The 15193-nt window shown below is 31.5% G+C and overlaps 3 protein-coding genes across 10 annotated transcripts; 1 reads left to right on the forward strand and 2 right to left on the reverse strand.

Moving 5' to 3' along the window:
* Positions 1 to 536: 536 nt before the first annotated feature.
* Positions 537 to 1880, reverse strand: LOC103490785 (abscisic acid receptor PYR1-like). Its single transcript, XM_008450464.3, has one exon. The coding sequence runs from the start codon at positions 1788 to 1790 to the stop codon at positions 936 to 938; it is 855 nt and encodes a 284-aa protein (XP_008448686.3). The 5' UTR covers positions 1791 to 1880; the 3' UTR covers positions 537 to 935.
* A 3641-nt stretch (positions 1881 to 5521) lies between these two features.
* Positions 5522 to 9127, reverse strand: LOC103490787 (mitochondrial carnitine/acylcarnitine carrier-like protein). Of its 8 annotated transcripts, none has more exons than XM_008450468.3 (5): positions 8722 to 9101; positions 8460 to 8518; positions 8242 to 8342; positions 6359 to 6781; positions 5522 to 6156 (listed from the first exon to the last, which is right to left on the reverse strand). In XM_008450468.3, exons 4-5 carry the CDS (start codon positions 6748 to 6750, stop codon positions 5655 to 5657), a joined length of 894 nt encoding a protein of 297 aa, XP_008448690.1. In that variant the 5' UTR covers positions 6751 to 6781; positions 8242 to 8342; positions 8460 to 8518; positions 8722 to 9101; the 3' UTR covers positions 5522 to 5654. The 8 variants fall into 8 exon arrangements, with proteins under 8 accessions (XP_008448690.1, XP_008448692.1, XP_008448689.1 ...); XM_008450470.3 differs by lacking the exon at positions 8722 to 9101 and adding an exon at positions 8610 to 8716; XM_008450467.3 differs by having other exon boundaries at positions 8460 to 8911.
* On the forward strand, positions 7118 to 13799 carry LOC127149738 (uncharacterized). The gene is made up of 7 exons (XM_051085606.1): positions 7118 to 7206; positions 11017 to 11110; positions 11768 to 11854; positions 12554 to 12718; positions 12890 to 12943; positions 13159 to 13305; positions 13401 to 13799. Exons 1-7 carry the CDS (start codon positions 7118 to 7120, stop codon positions 13797 to 13799), a joined length of 1035 nt encoding a protein of 344 aa, XP_050941563.1.
* The last annotated feature ends 1394 nt before the right edge of the window (positions 13800 to 15193 follow it).

The raw sequence follows: 15193 nt of genomic DNA on the forward strand, positions 1-15193 counted from the left end.
ATTTCTTTTAAAGCAGAAAGGAAAAAAGAAAGGTACTTAGGAAAATTTGAAAGGATAAGTCCATATCATATGGGATTCTTTGTTGGTTTTTTGATGGAAATGCAAGTGGGGGTTCCAATTTGCAAGGACCATATTTCTTTTGTTTTTCACTATCTTCAAATTGGATTCCATTCTCTCTCTCCCTCTCACACATTTTGTTCATCAACAGCATACAATTCATTACCATTATGGAACATATGGGATCCAATTTTGAAATTAGTATCGATGGATAACATTATTGATATGTAGTGTTTCGATAATGATAATAGTAAATGTGACAAATTCATAATTGTAGGTAAATATGATCAATAGGAATCCAATTACGTTTACGATTGAATTCCATTGAAAACGATTCATCAATCAAACCTAATAAACTGAACTGAAGTCATTTGGTTTCATGAAATTGTTTTCATTCAATTGGATTGGTTGAAATTTAGAAGAAAAAAGTCATAAAGTTAATTTTGTTATTCTTATGATAAATTTAATTCTCACAATAATTCAATAATACTCAAAAGTATATTAATATTAATTTTGGATAATAAAATAAAAGAGAAGGAATTTATTTAACAAAACGACATCGTTTGTATTTACACTTGCATTATTGACCGAAATGCACTACATAATGACAATCCAACGCCACTAGTCCGTTTCTGCCCTCCGACGCTTCTATTGAAATCAAAGGACATTTTGGGTATTTTAACATTCCAAATGAAACCGAAAAATCTAGAGAAATCTTCCCATCGACGAAGAACTGACCAAAAACTCAAGAAGATGAAACTCTAAATCAAATTTCAACCAATTTTCATCTTCAAATTTCACTTTGTTCTTCATTCCGATTCTCAAATCGAAGAAGAAGAAGAAGAAGAAGAAGAAGAAGTAATTTACCGATTACCAAATTACCGATTACCTGCACGATTCATTCCTTCAACAACCGAAGCCAGTTTCTGCAGATTCAATCTCACAACCGTATCGGCAAACAAACGAGCATCCTCCTCCGTGTTCCCCGGCGGAACATCCACCGCGTACGATTCCAAAACCACGCTCCAGATCTGACCATCCCGCTCCAACTGATGCACCGAAGTCACCGATCGGTAATTCCGGAGACGGTGTTCACCTCCGATGATACTGAATCCGATGACGCGTCGCTCGTCGTCATGAATATCGAGCCTCTCAGTACTTGTATCCGCTGGTAAGCCTGATATTACATTAACCTCTCTTGTACAACCTAACTTCATTGTGAATCCTTCGCTTACCGTACAGCTCTTGATGAAGTGCTTGTAACTCTGCGGTTGGTCGAATCTTCGTACGATGGACCAGACCGCCACCGATGGTGCTTGAACACGCTGAGCCAGTAAGGAGGAGCACCGGCCGCGTGTGAGTTTGTAGATGTGAAACTCTGCTACTAAGTCCTTCAACTCGTCGAACTCTTCCTGAGTGAGGCCGGAGGGCGGTGCGGAGAGATGGTGAGTTGTGAGATAAGTTTCTTCGGAGTTTGAGTTTGGTTGCTGCTGCTGCTGCTGCTCCGTGGCCATCGTAGAGGCTTGGGCGTCGACTTCTCCACCGTCGCCTTTCTCCATGGTTGTTTCCCCCAAAATGTTCGATCGGTTGATGTGAAATATAAAGATGAGTGAAATGAGAAGAAACATCGTGGGGACCTCTCCCCCTATATTTCGTTTATCATTTGTCCCTTTGTCATCTTTAGTGCTAAGGGAAATGCCAAAATTTTGATTTTCTTTTACATAATAATTCATATTACAAATTTAAGTTTAGGATTAAAATCCTAAAATGAATAAAAAATTGATATTAGATTCAAGACATTCCAACCTAAAAATTTAATCTTTAATTATATTGATACTCATACGGAATTGTTTTAGTGTAAGACCACTTACCTCTTTTGTCTTCTTCTTTCCTTATTTATTGAATTGGACGAGCTAGTTCACAATTCTTCTGGACCACCGTTGATTTTGGATTCTTTATCTTTACTTGATAGGTTAACATCATGGGAACAAGGCTTGGTTTGTCTCTAGACCAAGTTAGCCCCTCTCTAGATATAAATCCACGAGAGTTTGAATTATGTATGAGATATACGATACGATAGGATCGAAGTTGATTAGGTTAAGTTATATCTTTCTCTCTAGGCCAATTCCATCCTCTAAGTATGTTAGCTTGCCATTTATTGTCATCTTCTTAGTTGATTCTTCTTCGGTAAGATCTTTTAATACAACGATAGATGATCGAAGCAAAAGATCGATTTTAAAAGAATGATAGTGTCAGTTAGATTCAATTCGAATATCTATTTACTTGTCTCTTAAACATAATAAAAGTTAGAGGATTTTATTTTTAAATGTAAATAATTAAATTAAAATTATCTTAAAATTAAAGTTGAAAAATGATAATTCTATCTCATAAATATATTGAATGAATAGTTCAAAGGCAAACATAGAATTGAATTCCTACTTTTTTTTTTCTTTTTTAGTAATAACCTTGATATCATCCAACTTTAAAATGAGAAAGTTATTTAATGTTAGGTTGAAGTACTTTTGTTTATATTAATGAGGTTCAAAAGAATTTGAACCTTATGTAAATAAATTCATAAACTTTAATAAGTCTTTAAACTTTTGCCTTTTAATTCAATAAATTCTTCAATGAAATTTTTGAAAAGGGATAAAAAATACTTATTTTGACATAGAATCATTTAAAATTTTTGTTTCAAAATTATCGATGAACTATTAGAAAATTTAATTAATACTCTTACTTATAAAAAATTCTAAAATATTATCATTCATTCAATTTTTACGTCAAATTTTTTAGCCTTTAAAATAATAAAAAATATTAAATTCGAAAGTATAGTTTTAAATTTCCATCGATATTATATGGATATTTCTATCTATATTTCCACATAGTAGAAAAATCCACAAAACACAAAAACAAACGCAAAAATGACGCTAATATAAAAGAATAGACATATTTACTTATTTGAAAAGCTCTAATTTAAAATTATTTTTTGAATTTGTTATTTTATAATTTTTTAGAAATATCCATTGAAATTGAAATTTTCGTAAAATTAAAGCTTCGATATATCAATCCACATCAATATTTTAAACCCTATTTAAAACATAAAATTACACAAGATCTCACGAAGTTTCAGAAAATATTTCCCTTAAAACATACTAAAATTACAATAACTAATAAAAAAAAAAATCTTATACCGATAATTTTTTTTATTTGACAATTAACTGTATATTAATTACATATATGATTTGTTTTTGCTCGACATAGCGGTTTAATTATAGTAGAAAAGATTTGAAATTGTTTGACATTTGAACATCAATTATTCTTCCTTTTATTCATTTTAAAAAAGTTTACATCTCTGTGATTGATCTCTTTAGAGAAAAACAAAAGAACAAAATTAGAGAACCAAGGAGGATAAAGAAAAAAAAGAATAGAAGAGACACCTTCTTTCAAAGCCTTAAGAATGTATGCTAACATATTATAAGAGTGATGGATATGAGAAAGGAACAAATTCACATACTTTGTGTCAAACCGTTTTCCTAAGTCGTCGTTTGTATTATTCTTGTTCAATCTAATAATGCATTTTACGGTATCTATCGTGTTAAGACTATAGGTGTTTTCTGCAGTTGCATACTCGAGTATGAACTTTTGCCTTTTTCTTTTTTTCCTATGGAAATATGATTGAAACTAACTACGATTATTTGTAGTATAAAGTGGAACATTAATCAACAGGGTCGTCGTGTAAAATGAAAAATTTCTCTATACTGTTTTTTATTATTTCCAATAGTATTTTGTCACAAAATTAAATTAAGTATGCAAAGCAACTCTCTAGAGTTTGGCATACCAAATCCGTATGAGTGAGAAAAGTAGGAAAAACGAAGTTTATAGTTTCCGAATATATATTACTAAGCTAAGCTATCGAAATTTGTTCATTTTAAATTTTTATATCTCAAAGTTATCATCATTATTTTTTTTTAAATCAAAGTTAACCCAATAATAACAATAGTTTCATATAAAATTGTGATATGTAAATATATTTTCAAAATTTAAAGTCAAAGTTCTAATATATTACAAAAGGTTTTCAAAAAAAAAAAAAAAACCAACAATAAACAACATGAGAGTTGAATTAAATTTTTTATTCGAAGGATGGTATTTTAATCTAAATGGATTTTATTTTTTAGGTCTAAATACAGTTTTAGTCCTGAGATTTGAGGTTAATGTCTATTTGGTCATTGAAATTTTAAAATGAACACTTGAATCCCTTAGATTTGAAAAATAGTTCTAAGTGGAAGAGGAAAGGGATGCCACATCATTTTTCCGTTAGTCAACAAACATTCTAAGTACTTCAGTGACCATGTACAACTATTTCTCAAACCTCGAGACTAAAATGTCCATTTTAAAACTTCAAGGACCAAATAGACATCAACCTCAAATATCAGGAACCAAAAGTTCTTTTTCTTTTTTTCATTATAACAAATGGTGTATATCTCTAGAGGAGGTAATACATATCAATCAAAGTATAAAGACGGTGAATTAAGCTTAGTTCGACATATTAAATTAAATTAAAGTAAAATAAAAATAAAAAATAACATGAGTCATACACTTTAAACATAAAAGATTGACTCAAATATTTTGAAAAAAATTGATTTAACTTCTAGAAAAAGAAAAAAAAAAGAATATTTCAATAGTTTCATCAACTAAAAGAATACTTTTTTTAAAAAATAAAAACTAGTAGAATGCCAGAGCTTATCCAGCTAAGATATATCTATTGAGTTTTGTGGATGAACAATCCTTAATTCTTTCTCTTTAAACTTTTGGTGCAATTTGTTGCTTTAAAGTCAAAAGCTTTTGTCTTTTTGTCTTTTTTTTCCTTTTCTTTTGCATTTTCAAAAGCACTTGAGAATATTTTAAAAAAACAATCAATTAATAAATAAATAAATAAATAGCTTTTTGTTTTTATACAAAACATGAAGCATCCAACTCAATGATATGATTGGTTAGCAGCCATCACCAATATCTCCTCTTTCTTCTTTTCTTCTATAATATAATTTTGTTTAGCATTTCCCTTTTGAGTAGCCCATCACTTCCTCTCTTCTTTATTCATTTTCTTTTTTGAGTATAACAACTTATAGAATTTCTCATATTCAATAAAGAATCAAAACTTACCATCCTCAACCCCTATATAGTACTCTTATTGATACCTCTAGATCTTAACCTACCAATGCTAATAGTAATTCAACTTAGAATATTTTTGCTTTAATAGAGTTTAGGAGGTTTGAATTGGAGATTTGTGGTCGAGACGAAAATATACGTGTTTTATAGTGGTTTTGAACATGACAAAAATGATTTTATCGTTTTCAAAGTCATTTCTAAACTTCTTATTGGTTCGTTTGCAACTTAAATGATATATGAAACAAAATGTACAAAGAAAAAAGAATCATGTTTTGAAGTTTATCCGTGGATGGGTATGTTAAGGAAAGAGAGATTTTCTCCTATCATTGAAAAAGAAATAATCAAAGCCTTCTATGAATAAAATGAAGAATGTTAATGTTCAATCAAATAGTGGAAGGAAGATACAACTCAAGAGGGGATTAAATTCATAATCATCCCAAGCTTGATCTGGTGATCTCGTAAGCCAGAAAACAAGCTGCATTTGCTGGTACACTCCGGGCCATGGCAGGACCAAAACCTTTGTATAGTCCTTTAACTCCTTCGGATGCTAGGATCTTTCTAAACGCATCAATGGAACCCGAGTACTTTGGGTTTTTGTAATCATCTACTTGAAGTACACTCTTGACAACATCGGTTGGGTAGACGGAGAACCAAAAGGTACCTCCAGCCAATCCTCCAGCCACGATCAGTGAGCCTCTTCCGAGGTTTGAAGTGTCCGGACCGCCTGCAAACCGCTGCTTTAGCAACTCATACACACCAAACATTGCAGCATTTCCGGGTACTTCACGGGCTAGAGTAGGAGCCAATCCCTTGAAGAGACCCCTTGCACCGCCTTCTGATTTGAGAACGTGCCGGGCAACATCCATTGGCCCTCCATACTTCACTGTTAAGCCAGCTGAACCCGATTGTGCCAATGCACTTTGAGCTTGCAATCTGCAACCATAATGACAGCAGATATATTAATGGTCGTATTTGAGCTTACATAACAATCAATTCCTCTCTAAATAACAAAACTATACATTTTTTGTTCAGAATCAATATTTGATATCAGTACTATCTATTTAACATTGTAAATCCTCCAGGATACAAAAGCACGGGGTGGTAAGAGAAGTTGAACAGGACCAACACAACGAACCTGCACTTGATTAATTCAGTAGGGCAAGCGAGAAAGGACACAGCAACTCCAGCCCCAGCTCCACAAATCACCTGCTGATTGACAGTTAGGGGTACACCAGGTTGAGACCTTAACAATGCTTCCATTTGTCCTCTTACTGAAAAGAGAACGGCATTGAAGGCTGCGACAGTTGCCAGTGGAGCTCCCATACCCTTGTACAGCCCACGAGGGCCTTCAGCTGCTAGAGTTTGCTTCACAGCATCCATGGCACCAGAGAACTTAGGAAGCTGGCCGGGAAGTGGAACAGGCTGGCTTTGCAGCTTCACCTTTATAGTATCGAACGGGTGTCCACATATCAACTGTGCTGCTCCTCCGACAGTCCCGGCAGTGAGGTCCTTCGCCACGTCTCCCATCGTACAGATTCAATGTAAAAAGTGTGGAGACCTATTATGGAAAGAAATAACAATAGAGTTTTCTCAGTCTCAGTCTTTTGGATTGATGAATCTGAAGCATAAGGTATATGAGAAATCCAAACAAACGAGCAATACAAGAAAAAGATATTTCATCAATAGATGGACCCACGAGACAACCCTTCACCAATAGATGCTTCAATCATACAGCACCCCCACCCAATTATATAGAATTCTGGAGAACAAATGCAGCACCATATCTAACTTTTACATGATCCAACAAAGACTCACCGACTACCACAAATATTCAGTTTCTAGCATACTTGTGTTATGTCAATACGATGGCTGTGGCATTGGAGCAAGATCATAGATGCCTGTTTCAGGATGGTATAGACCTGATTATGCTTCAGAAAATACTATTTGTCGCCATTTATGCCGACTGCTTCCTCTAGGCTCAAGGTAATTCTAGTAATCAAAATTCCCAGCAAATTTTCACCTAAATTTAAATAACATGGATATTGACGGGAAGTGTAGACAAGTTTCTACAGAAGTAAGCTTATTAACTAAGAAGCATGAACACTTTAGTTTGGCTAGTATGTCCGACACTTGAATACACCAACATTTGTTAGTGTAACAGATGGATTAGACATGCATAAAACATTTGTTAAGATTTTGAATGAGAAATAAATCAAACTAATATTTTAAGCATATAAAATGAACCAACTTGAATTTTCTTCTGGTAAACATGACCTTGCTGTGTCCATGTACTATTTTTAGAAAATGATATGTTGCTATATCGCACTGTGTTCCATTGTATTCATTTCTGTTCTTCTTAGCTTATCAATAGTAATTGACAATTTTATCTAAATAGAAAATTGTTGTTTGCAAACACAAGTGTAAACAACACAGAGTCGTGAGCAGAAGCACAGTGTAGAAAATCACATGGAAAGAAAGAAAAGATGAAGCATAATCCTAGAAAATTGATGTACAGCATTGACCATTAACTGCATAAGGAATCAGATTCAGATTAGTTCTTTCCACAAATGAAGCAACCTCGGTTACCTTAGTCATTCATGAAGTAGGAGAAGCGCTATTTAGCAAAGAACCACAAATGTATGTTCTTGAAAGTAAATTAGTTTCACTAATTGTTTTTCCTGTAAACAGGAAACCCAGAAAATTGCCTATGATGCTATGTAGCTGCTTACTGAGTCACACAGACAATTAGAGGAGAAAAAAAAAGATCCAAAGAACATGGTTTGTTGCGTTCATAGCTAGTAACTTCAAAATGCAAACGAGATATCCAAATTGGACCATGTAATAAAAGAAGAAAACATAGGAACAGAATCTCAATAAATACAACAAAACTCCCTGTTTAGTTTGAATAATTGAAAGTAAAAGATAATCAGGAAACAAGTTAAATTAATCAAATGTGATTAGAAAAGAATCAATCTAATCATAGTTTACATTCCACATCAAAAAGAGGGGAAATCTAACCACGAGCAAATTTCAGCAACACCCAGATGCAAAACTTGAAAATAGAAATCAAAACTCCATAGAATTCAATGATGCAAGTAAAAAGTTGGCTTCCCCAGAATCTGATAAACAAAAAGCAATTAAACCCAAAAAGAACAAATGGAAATATCAAAATCAGCCCCCCAAAAAAAAAAAGAAAAAAAAAAGAAAAAAAAAAGAGAGAGGATAGGAGTGCTCACAAGTGAATGCTAAAAGTTAGAGGGTGATTGATGATGGGTTATGGATGGTGAAGGGGAAACTGCAAGTAAAGAAGAGAAAATGAATCATGTTAAAAATTGGAGCCACAAAAAGAAGGTGGGCGAGAAAGGGGATCTTAAAAGGGGAAAAACCCAGATTAACGGGAGTGAATCTGGGCTTCACATGATGAAGAAGAGGCAAATGTGGATGAGAGAAGCCCAAAGAAGAAGACAATTCTTCAAATTTGAAGAAGAATTGGAATACCCATTAATTCTGTTTTTCAATCATAGCCTTTGATTCCTATCATCCACCAGCCTTTAGTTGAATCCAACGCATGCTTACGGCGGCACAAGAGGGAGAGAGAGAAATGTAAAAATTTCATTTGTCATTCTTAGCTCGTCACCAATTGTTATTGGGTTTGGTTGAAGCTAAACTTGGGAATAAAAAAACTTTATCAAAAATGACAAAACTTTATATCTATATTCTACTTTTCTTTTGAAACAGTTGATTTAGATTTTAACCCTTCCAAGTTCCAATTACAATGAATTTCATTCACGTGTCAATCGTAACGAACTTCAATTAAGAAAATTTCCCATTTTCTCAATTCAAATCGAAGATTTTTCTTTCAATTAAAACCCTAAAATTACAAATTTCATGGCCTAGAAGAAGATAGGCAGCCATGGGATGGGAGTCTATGAGCAAGAAAAAAGAAGAGGGAGGAAATGAAGAAAAACGTGGCACCATAATAATGTGCCACGTGGCTGGCTGTTAAATTTTACTCTTTGAAAGAAAAAAAAATACTAAACCAACAATTTTTTCAATCAGTTGAAGATTTTTTGTTTTCTTTTGAAAAGTTCAATCAGTAGTAACTATGATGATGCCGAGAAGAAAACTACTGAATTTGTATAACAATTACGGTGCAAAACTTACGATATATTTTCGACTGAATTTGTCATCGAGACGCCGAATGGAAAACGTCTCAAGAGGTATGAGCGCAGGTATAAGTTTCTTTTTGTAGTTATCTTTGTGTAAGTGTTGATCTTATATGTTTGATTCATACTCTTTCAAAATGAATCTCATTTAGTTTTACTCTTTGGTATGCTAGTGTGTGCGTTATTACGTGAGATCTTTGAAATGAGCAGAACAAACATGTGTTAAGAGAACTAGAAATGAATCCCGCTGATGTTTGATCCCTTGTTAGATTTCATGTTTTCTTAGATATTGAATGCAAAGATGTTTTGTAACTATTTTGTATGTCCTATCTTATTTAGTTGGAGTTCCTTCTTTTAGTTGGACCCTTGTTTCGTCTGCTCAATGAAAGTTGTTTTTTTTTTAAACAATGGATGAAGATAGCCACTCAAATTGGCATCAACATTCTCGACAGAGCCTTTGAAAGCTATTTTGGTGAAAGTGCTTTAAAATGTATCAAAACGCATGTATTTTAGTCTGAGTTATAATAGTATGTTTTTTAAGTGAAAACTATTTTTATTTTGAGAAGAAAAGAGTATGAAGGTAAAATAGTAAAAACCATAGAAAATGAGAGGTTTTAAAATAGTGTTTGCTATAACTAATCGAGAAATTTTAAACAGTACTAGAGTAAGATGGTGAGGAGAAAGAAAAGAAAAAAAACTAAATGAATTATCCGAGAAGATTAGCTCAATTGGCACCTGTATGTACTTGATCAATCAGTCTTATCCGAGAAGATGGGCCTGGTAGAAGAGAGAAAAAGAGGCCCATAATTGAAGTTTGACCCACCAAAAAGAATAAGGCCCATCGAAGTTGATAGAATGTAAATGTTTGTCTTTAATTTGTTTAGAGATCATTACTGTTTGCATTCAAATCATGAACTTCATGATCATTGCTTTATTTTATGGCCAACATACAATACCATAAAAACAATTAATCAAAAACAAAAAAATAAATATTGCTACCAAAATGTTAATTTTCTATCTCATTAATTCTTTAACATGGTAAGAAGTCGAGAATTCGAATTACGGACTTTCGGTTACTAACATAGTTAAACCATATTCATGCACTAACGTTTATATGAAGGTCGATTCTCATCGAATTAATGAAATTCTAAATTGAAAGTAGATAATAATAATAATAATAATATAAAACGAAAAAGGAAGGGTTTGTTATTGATAAGCACACATTTAATTATTTTGGAACGACAAACAAATATATATAGTTTTTCCTTTTCTTGAGAGGCAGAGAATTTAATTAAAGTCCAAACAATTTGAATGGACAATGATAGGAAAACAAGATTTGATTTTTTGTTTTTTGGAAACAAATCTATTTTCTATATACTTAGTTAATTGATAATCAAACAAATTTAAGTATTTCCTTTAAAAGACATTGAAAATCTAATGTTCCAAAAACATTATTTTGCATGGTTAATAATGATATTATATTATATATAAAAAGATAACTGACTGTTTAGTGTTGAAGAAGCAATTCAAATTAAATTAGAAATCAATTTTTGTAATTGCAAGATATGGATTATTCTAAAGCAGTATGGTTATTGGTGATTTTTGTTTGCTTAAATTGTAAATGCAGTGAAGCCTCTAACTCAAAACTTTCAAGAGAAGAAGAATTGGAGATTGAAGAACAACTCAAACTTCTCAACAAGCCCTCCATCAAAACATATAAGGTAGCTACCTAGTTGTATGTATGTGTATCTTTTTTTTAACGGGATAGTAGATACACCCGAGCATTCCTATCAAGTATAAGTACCCCTCTTACTTTGATATCACATTCGAGGTTAACTGAACTATATATGTTTAAATTGGTCATTTTAGCCTCAATTAAAGATTTAATTTTGCATCAAAAGAATTATTTTAGTACACTTGAGGTGTGGCCGAGAATTTCAATATTGATTCAGGTTACTAACGCAACTTTTATATATATATATATATATATATATATATATATATATATATATATATATATATATATATATATATATATATGAATTATGTTCATTTTGACATTCAAAGTTTAAAATTATTTGGTTGAATTTTGACGTTGAGTTTGACGTTTGATCTCTCTGTCGTTTGTAATCATTTTTTTTTAACAATGTTGATGTTTACAAAGCAAGAGAGACCAAGGGGTGTATCGAGATATCTAACTAGGTTGACATATCTCTAGCACCCTTATCACATCTCAAGGCATCTCAATATAATCATATTGACGCCTCTCTAGACGAGCTTTCCTCTAGTTTGTCCTGTATTCTTCATTTTTTTCCACAATTTTCCACAAAGAATATCAAATTTATATTTGTATGGACTATAATATTTTGATTTCTTAGACCAAGGAAGGAGATATCATTGATTGTGTCGACATCAACAAACAACCAGCCCTTGATCTTCCTCTATTGAAAAATCACAAAGTTCAGGTACATAGTAATTTTCATACTATCAATATCCATTTCGAATTATTTAAAATACATTCAAATTTATTTTCAAAAGTATCAGTAGATATAACAAAATAAGCGATATATATCTCATTTGCATTCAAATTATATAATACGGATTTTTTTTTTGTCTTCAATTTCCTTTTGTGATAGACTCTACCAAGTGGATATGTATCTAAATTGTTCAAGAAAGATTCAATATCTCAATCAAACAATGGGATACTCAGAAGTAGCAACAATAATGGAGAAGAAGGTTGTCCTATTGGATTTGTTCCAATTAGAAGAACATTAAAAAAAGATCTAATTAGGTTAAGATCTCTATCATCCAACAACAAAAACCAACAACCATCAATGATGCCACAAGATGATCAATCTGATGATTTTTTTGATGACTCTGTCAAATATCCTTACAATCAAAACGTAAGTATGAGTTCCCCTGTCCAAATATAATTCAACAAATACATGATGTGTGTACATCTTTAATGTATCTGAGATTTTGTTCATACAAATAGATATAAATCGTTTCATCTTATCTAAGAATGTTATTTATTTTGAAACAAAGTTGAAATAAGTTTTGAAAGTATATTTGAGACAAACCCTAATAACCGAAAAGAAAATACATACATTTTTCTTCTAAGTTGCTAACTTTGTATTTTAATTATATCATTATTATGGTACAAGGTGGTTTCTCATTCTTTGAAGAAGGGTCCTGAGAAATACTATGGAACTAAGTCATACATGTCAGTGTACAATGTGAGTTTGAGTTTTGGTCAATCTTCATCGTCTAACATATGGATTGTTGGTGGCCCTACTAACTCTCTTGGTGTACTCATGACTGGCTGGCTGGTAAAATTCAAAACCCCCTTTACAATTTTAATTTAATTTCTATGTGCATTTCGATGTAAAAACAAATACTCACATTGTCAATTATATTGATCAAACGTTGTAACGATTGAATCTTTTTAGTAGCTTATAAGTTGTAACACTGAGCTTTTTGATATTGATTGGCCGTTTTAGGTGAATCCAGAAGTAAATGGTGATTTTATCACTAGAAGCTTTGTGTATTGGACGGTAAGTGAATTGAATATTTTTTTTTTTTTATTTCTCTCATCACATTTACATTATTGTTTGTGTTATTGATTTGTGACTGAATTTATAATAATTATATATATAGAACCTCCAACGCTACAAAGACGAGGGTATATATTCATGTCAAATACAATGTTGAATTATGTTCACTTTTGATAATCTCTTTTGTATATACTTAGATCTTAAGATTATAACAGGCCGACGGAGGTGCTACAACAGGATGTTACAATATGTATTGTCAAGGCTTCGTACAAGTAAATCCAAGTCATCATGTAGGCGCTCCTCTTCATCCAACCTCCACCTATCAAGGACAACAATATGACTATCAATTCACCATCATTCAAGTAACGAAATTATTCTCAAACAATACCTTACGTATTATTCATGGGATCAGTCATAATTAATGGAACTGTGTGTGTATTTATATTTTGAAATGTAGATTGCAGGGAATTGGTGGGTTCTGGTGGGTGAAAATCTGGGATTAGGATATTGGCCAAAGGAGTTGGTTCAAAATCTAGTTGATGGGGCAGAACAAATAGCATGGGGAGGCATTGCAAAGCCATCAATAGATGGAATGAGCCCTATGTTGGGGAGTGGACACAAGCCAAATGACAATGGTGATTATAATGAAGGCTGTTACATAAGAAACATTCAAATCATATCAGGTGCTGCAACGAATACTTATAAACTCCCAACTTGGGATAACACACTAAGTTATTCAAGTAACACTAGTTGTTATGATTTGAACCCTAATGTGAATTGTGGTGATGATATGATGGAATATTGCTTCACCTTTGGAGGACCAGGTGGACCTAATTGTGAAGCCACCATCTTTTAATTGGTTTTCTTTAATTATTTAAAATCACTCCTTGTGTCGTTCTTGCTTTAATTATGGAGGATTGTTTGTATAATATTATATATAAAACAAATCATCCTTTGTGTTGAATAAATTTTGAGGTACTGTCATCCTTTTCTGTTGTTTTTCTTTATTGTATTGTAAGAGTATGTTTGAGAGAATTATTTTTACCATTTAATTAAAATTTTATATGAAATAATGTGTTTTTAATATATATTTAGAAACTAATTTTGATGATATAAATTTCTTTTGTATTAAAAAAAAAGTAAAATTTAATATTAAATTTATTTTGAGTGATTTAAAATTTTAAAATGACAAAAGTGATTTTTACATATTTAAATCATCCTTCCAAAACTCCTTAGATAAAAACGAAACAAATAAAAAAGATATTTGCTTTTGTTTATTTTATACTTTGATAATTTTGGCCTCCTTTAATGAATCGGCATTTTCTAAAAAAAATTTAAGTTTATGAAGAATGAATTGTCGTAAATATAAGAAAATTAAACTATTTACAAAATATAACAAAATTAAAGAGAAAAAATTTAATATATTGATATTACTCTCTTTTGTAAATAGTTTCAATTTTTTTTTTCTATATTTACTATAGTTTATAAAGATTAAACTACTTGTTTACCTATAAATTTCTATGTTTAATGTTTTAAAAAAATTAAACAATAATTTGAAAACTAGGGAAAATATACATATATTCTTTTTGAAAAACCAACCATAATTTTTAAACTAACAAAATGGTTTTAAAAAAAAATAAAGAAGGAATTCTGGTGGATAGCAAAAAGAATTGAAACTATTTACAAATTATAGTAAAAAACTTAAATGAACTATAGAGGATTTGATAGATTTTGTCATATTTTATACTTAGTTTCAATTTTTTTTATATATATTTGCATTAGAATTCAACACTCAGATGGTTCTCACATTCCCATACAAACTTAAAAAGTTAAAAACAATACCGTTGTTTAATTTTCTTTTTAATAAACTTGAAGGTTTTTTAGGGCTCGAACACAAGTACAAGGACTTGGATGGCAGATAGTGCAAACGCGAGAATATAAATATTTACTTCATTGCTTATCTTAATTAACATTTTTTTTTTATCTTCAATCACATATTTATTTCTAGGAAGCTTCTAAAAAAAATCACCAGACATAGCTTCGCTGTTAGCACGTTGATATTTTTACGATTGAGCCATAAATATAAAAAAAATATTTTCTTAATTTGTTGGTATATAGGTAGTATATTTTAGTTATTCTATACATTTCTTTGATGCCAAAATTTGAATCTAAATTTTGCTATATGTATCTAATTAATATTTTGAATTTGATTTGCTGTATTTTGAAAAGGAATATATTTCTTGTTTGTAA

This window comes from Cucumis melo, chromosome 6, assembly GCF_025177605.1.
Source record: "Cucumis melo cultivar AY chromosome 6, USDA_Cmelo_AY_1.0, whole genome shotgun sequence".
NCBI lineage: Eukaryota > Viridiplantae > Streptophyta > Magnoliopsida > Cucurbitales > Cucurbitaceae > Cucumis > Cucumis melo.

What these genes read in the sequence shown, in the direction of transcription:
- LOC103490785 (XM_008450464.3), bottom strand. Translation starts at nt 1,790, where the DNA reads ATGAATTATTATGTAAAAGAAAATCAAAATTTTGGCATTTCCCTTAGC.
- LOC103490787 (XM_008450466.3), bottom strand. Translation starts at nt 6,750, where the DNA reads ATGGGAGACGTGGCGAAGGACCTCACTGCCGGGACTGTCGGAGGAGCA. An exon ending in ACTGAATTAATCAAGTGCAG is followed by an intron (nt 6,157 to 6,358) that starts GTTCGTTGTGTT and finishes TTATGGTTGCAG; the next exon opens with ATTGCAAGCTCAAAGTGCAT.
- LOC127149738 (XM_051085606.1), top strand. Translation starts at nt 7,118, where the DNA reads ATGCCTGTTTCAGGATGGTATAGACCTGATTATGCTTCAGAAAATACT. An exon ending in CCTCCATCAAAACATATAAG is followed by an intron (nt 11,111 to 11,767) that starts GTAGCTACCTAG and finishes TTGATTTCTTAG; the next exon opens with ACCAAGGAAGGAGATATCAT. An exon ending in GAAGCTTTGTGTATTGGACG is followed by an intron (nt 12,944 to 13,158) that starts GTAAGTGAATTG and finishes AGATTATAACAG; the next exon opens with GCCGACGGAGGTGCTACAAC.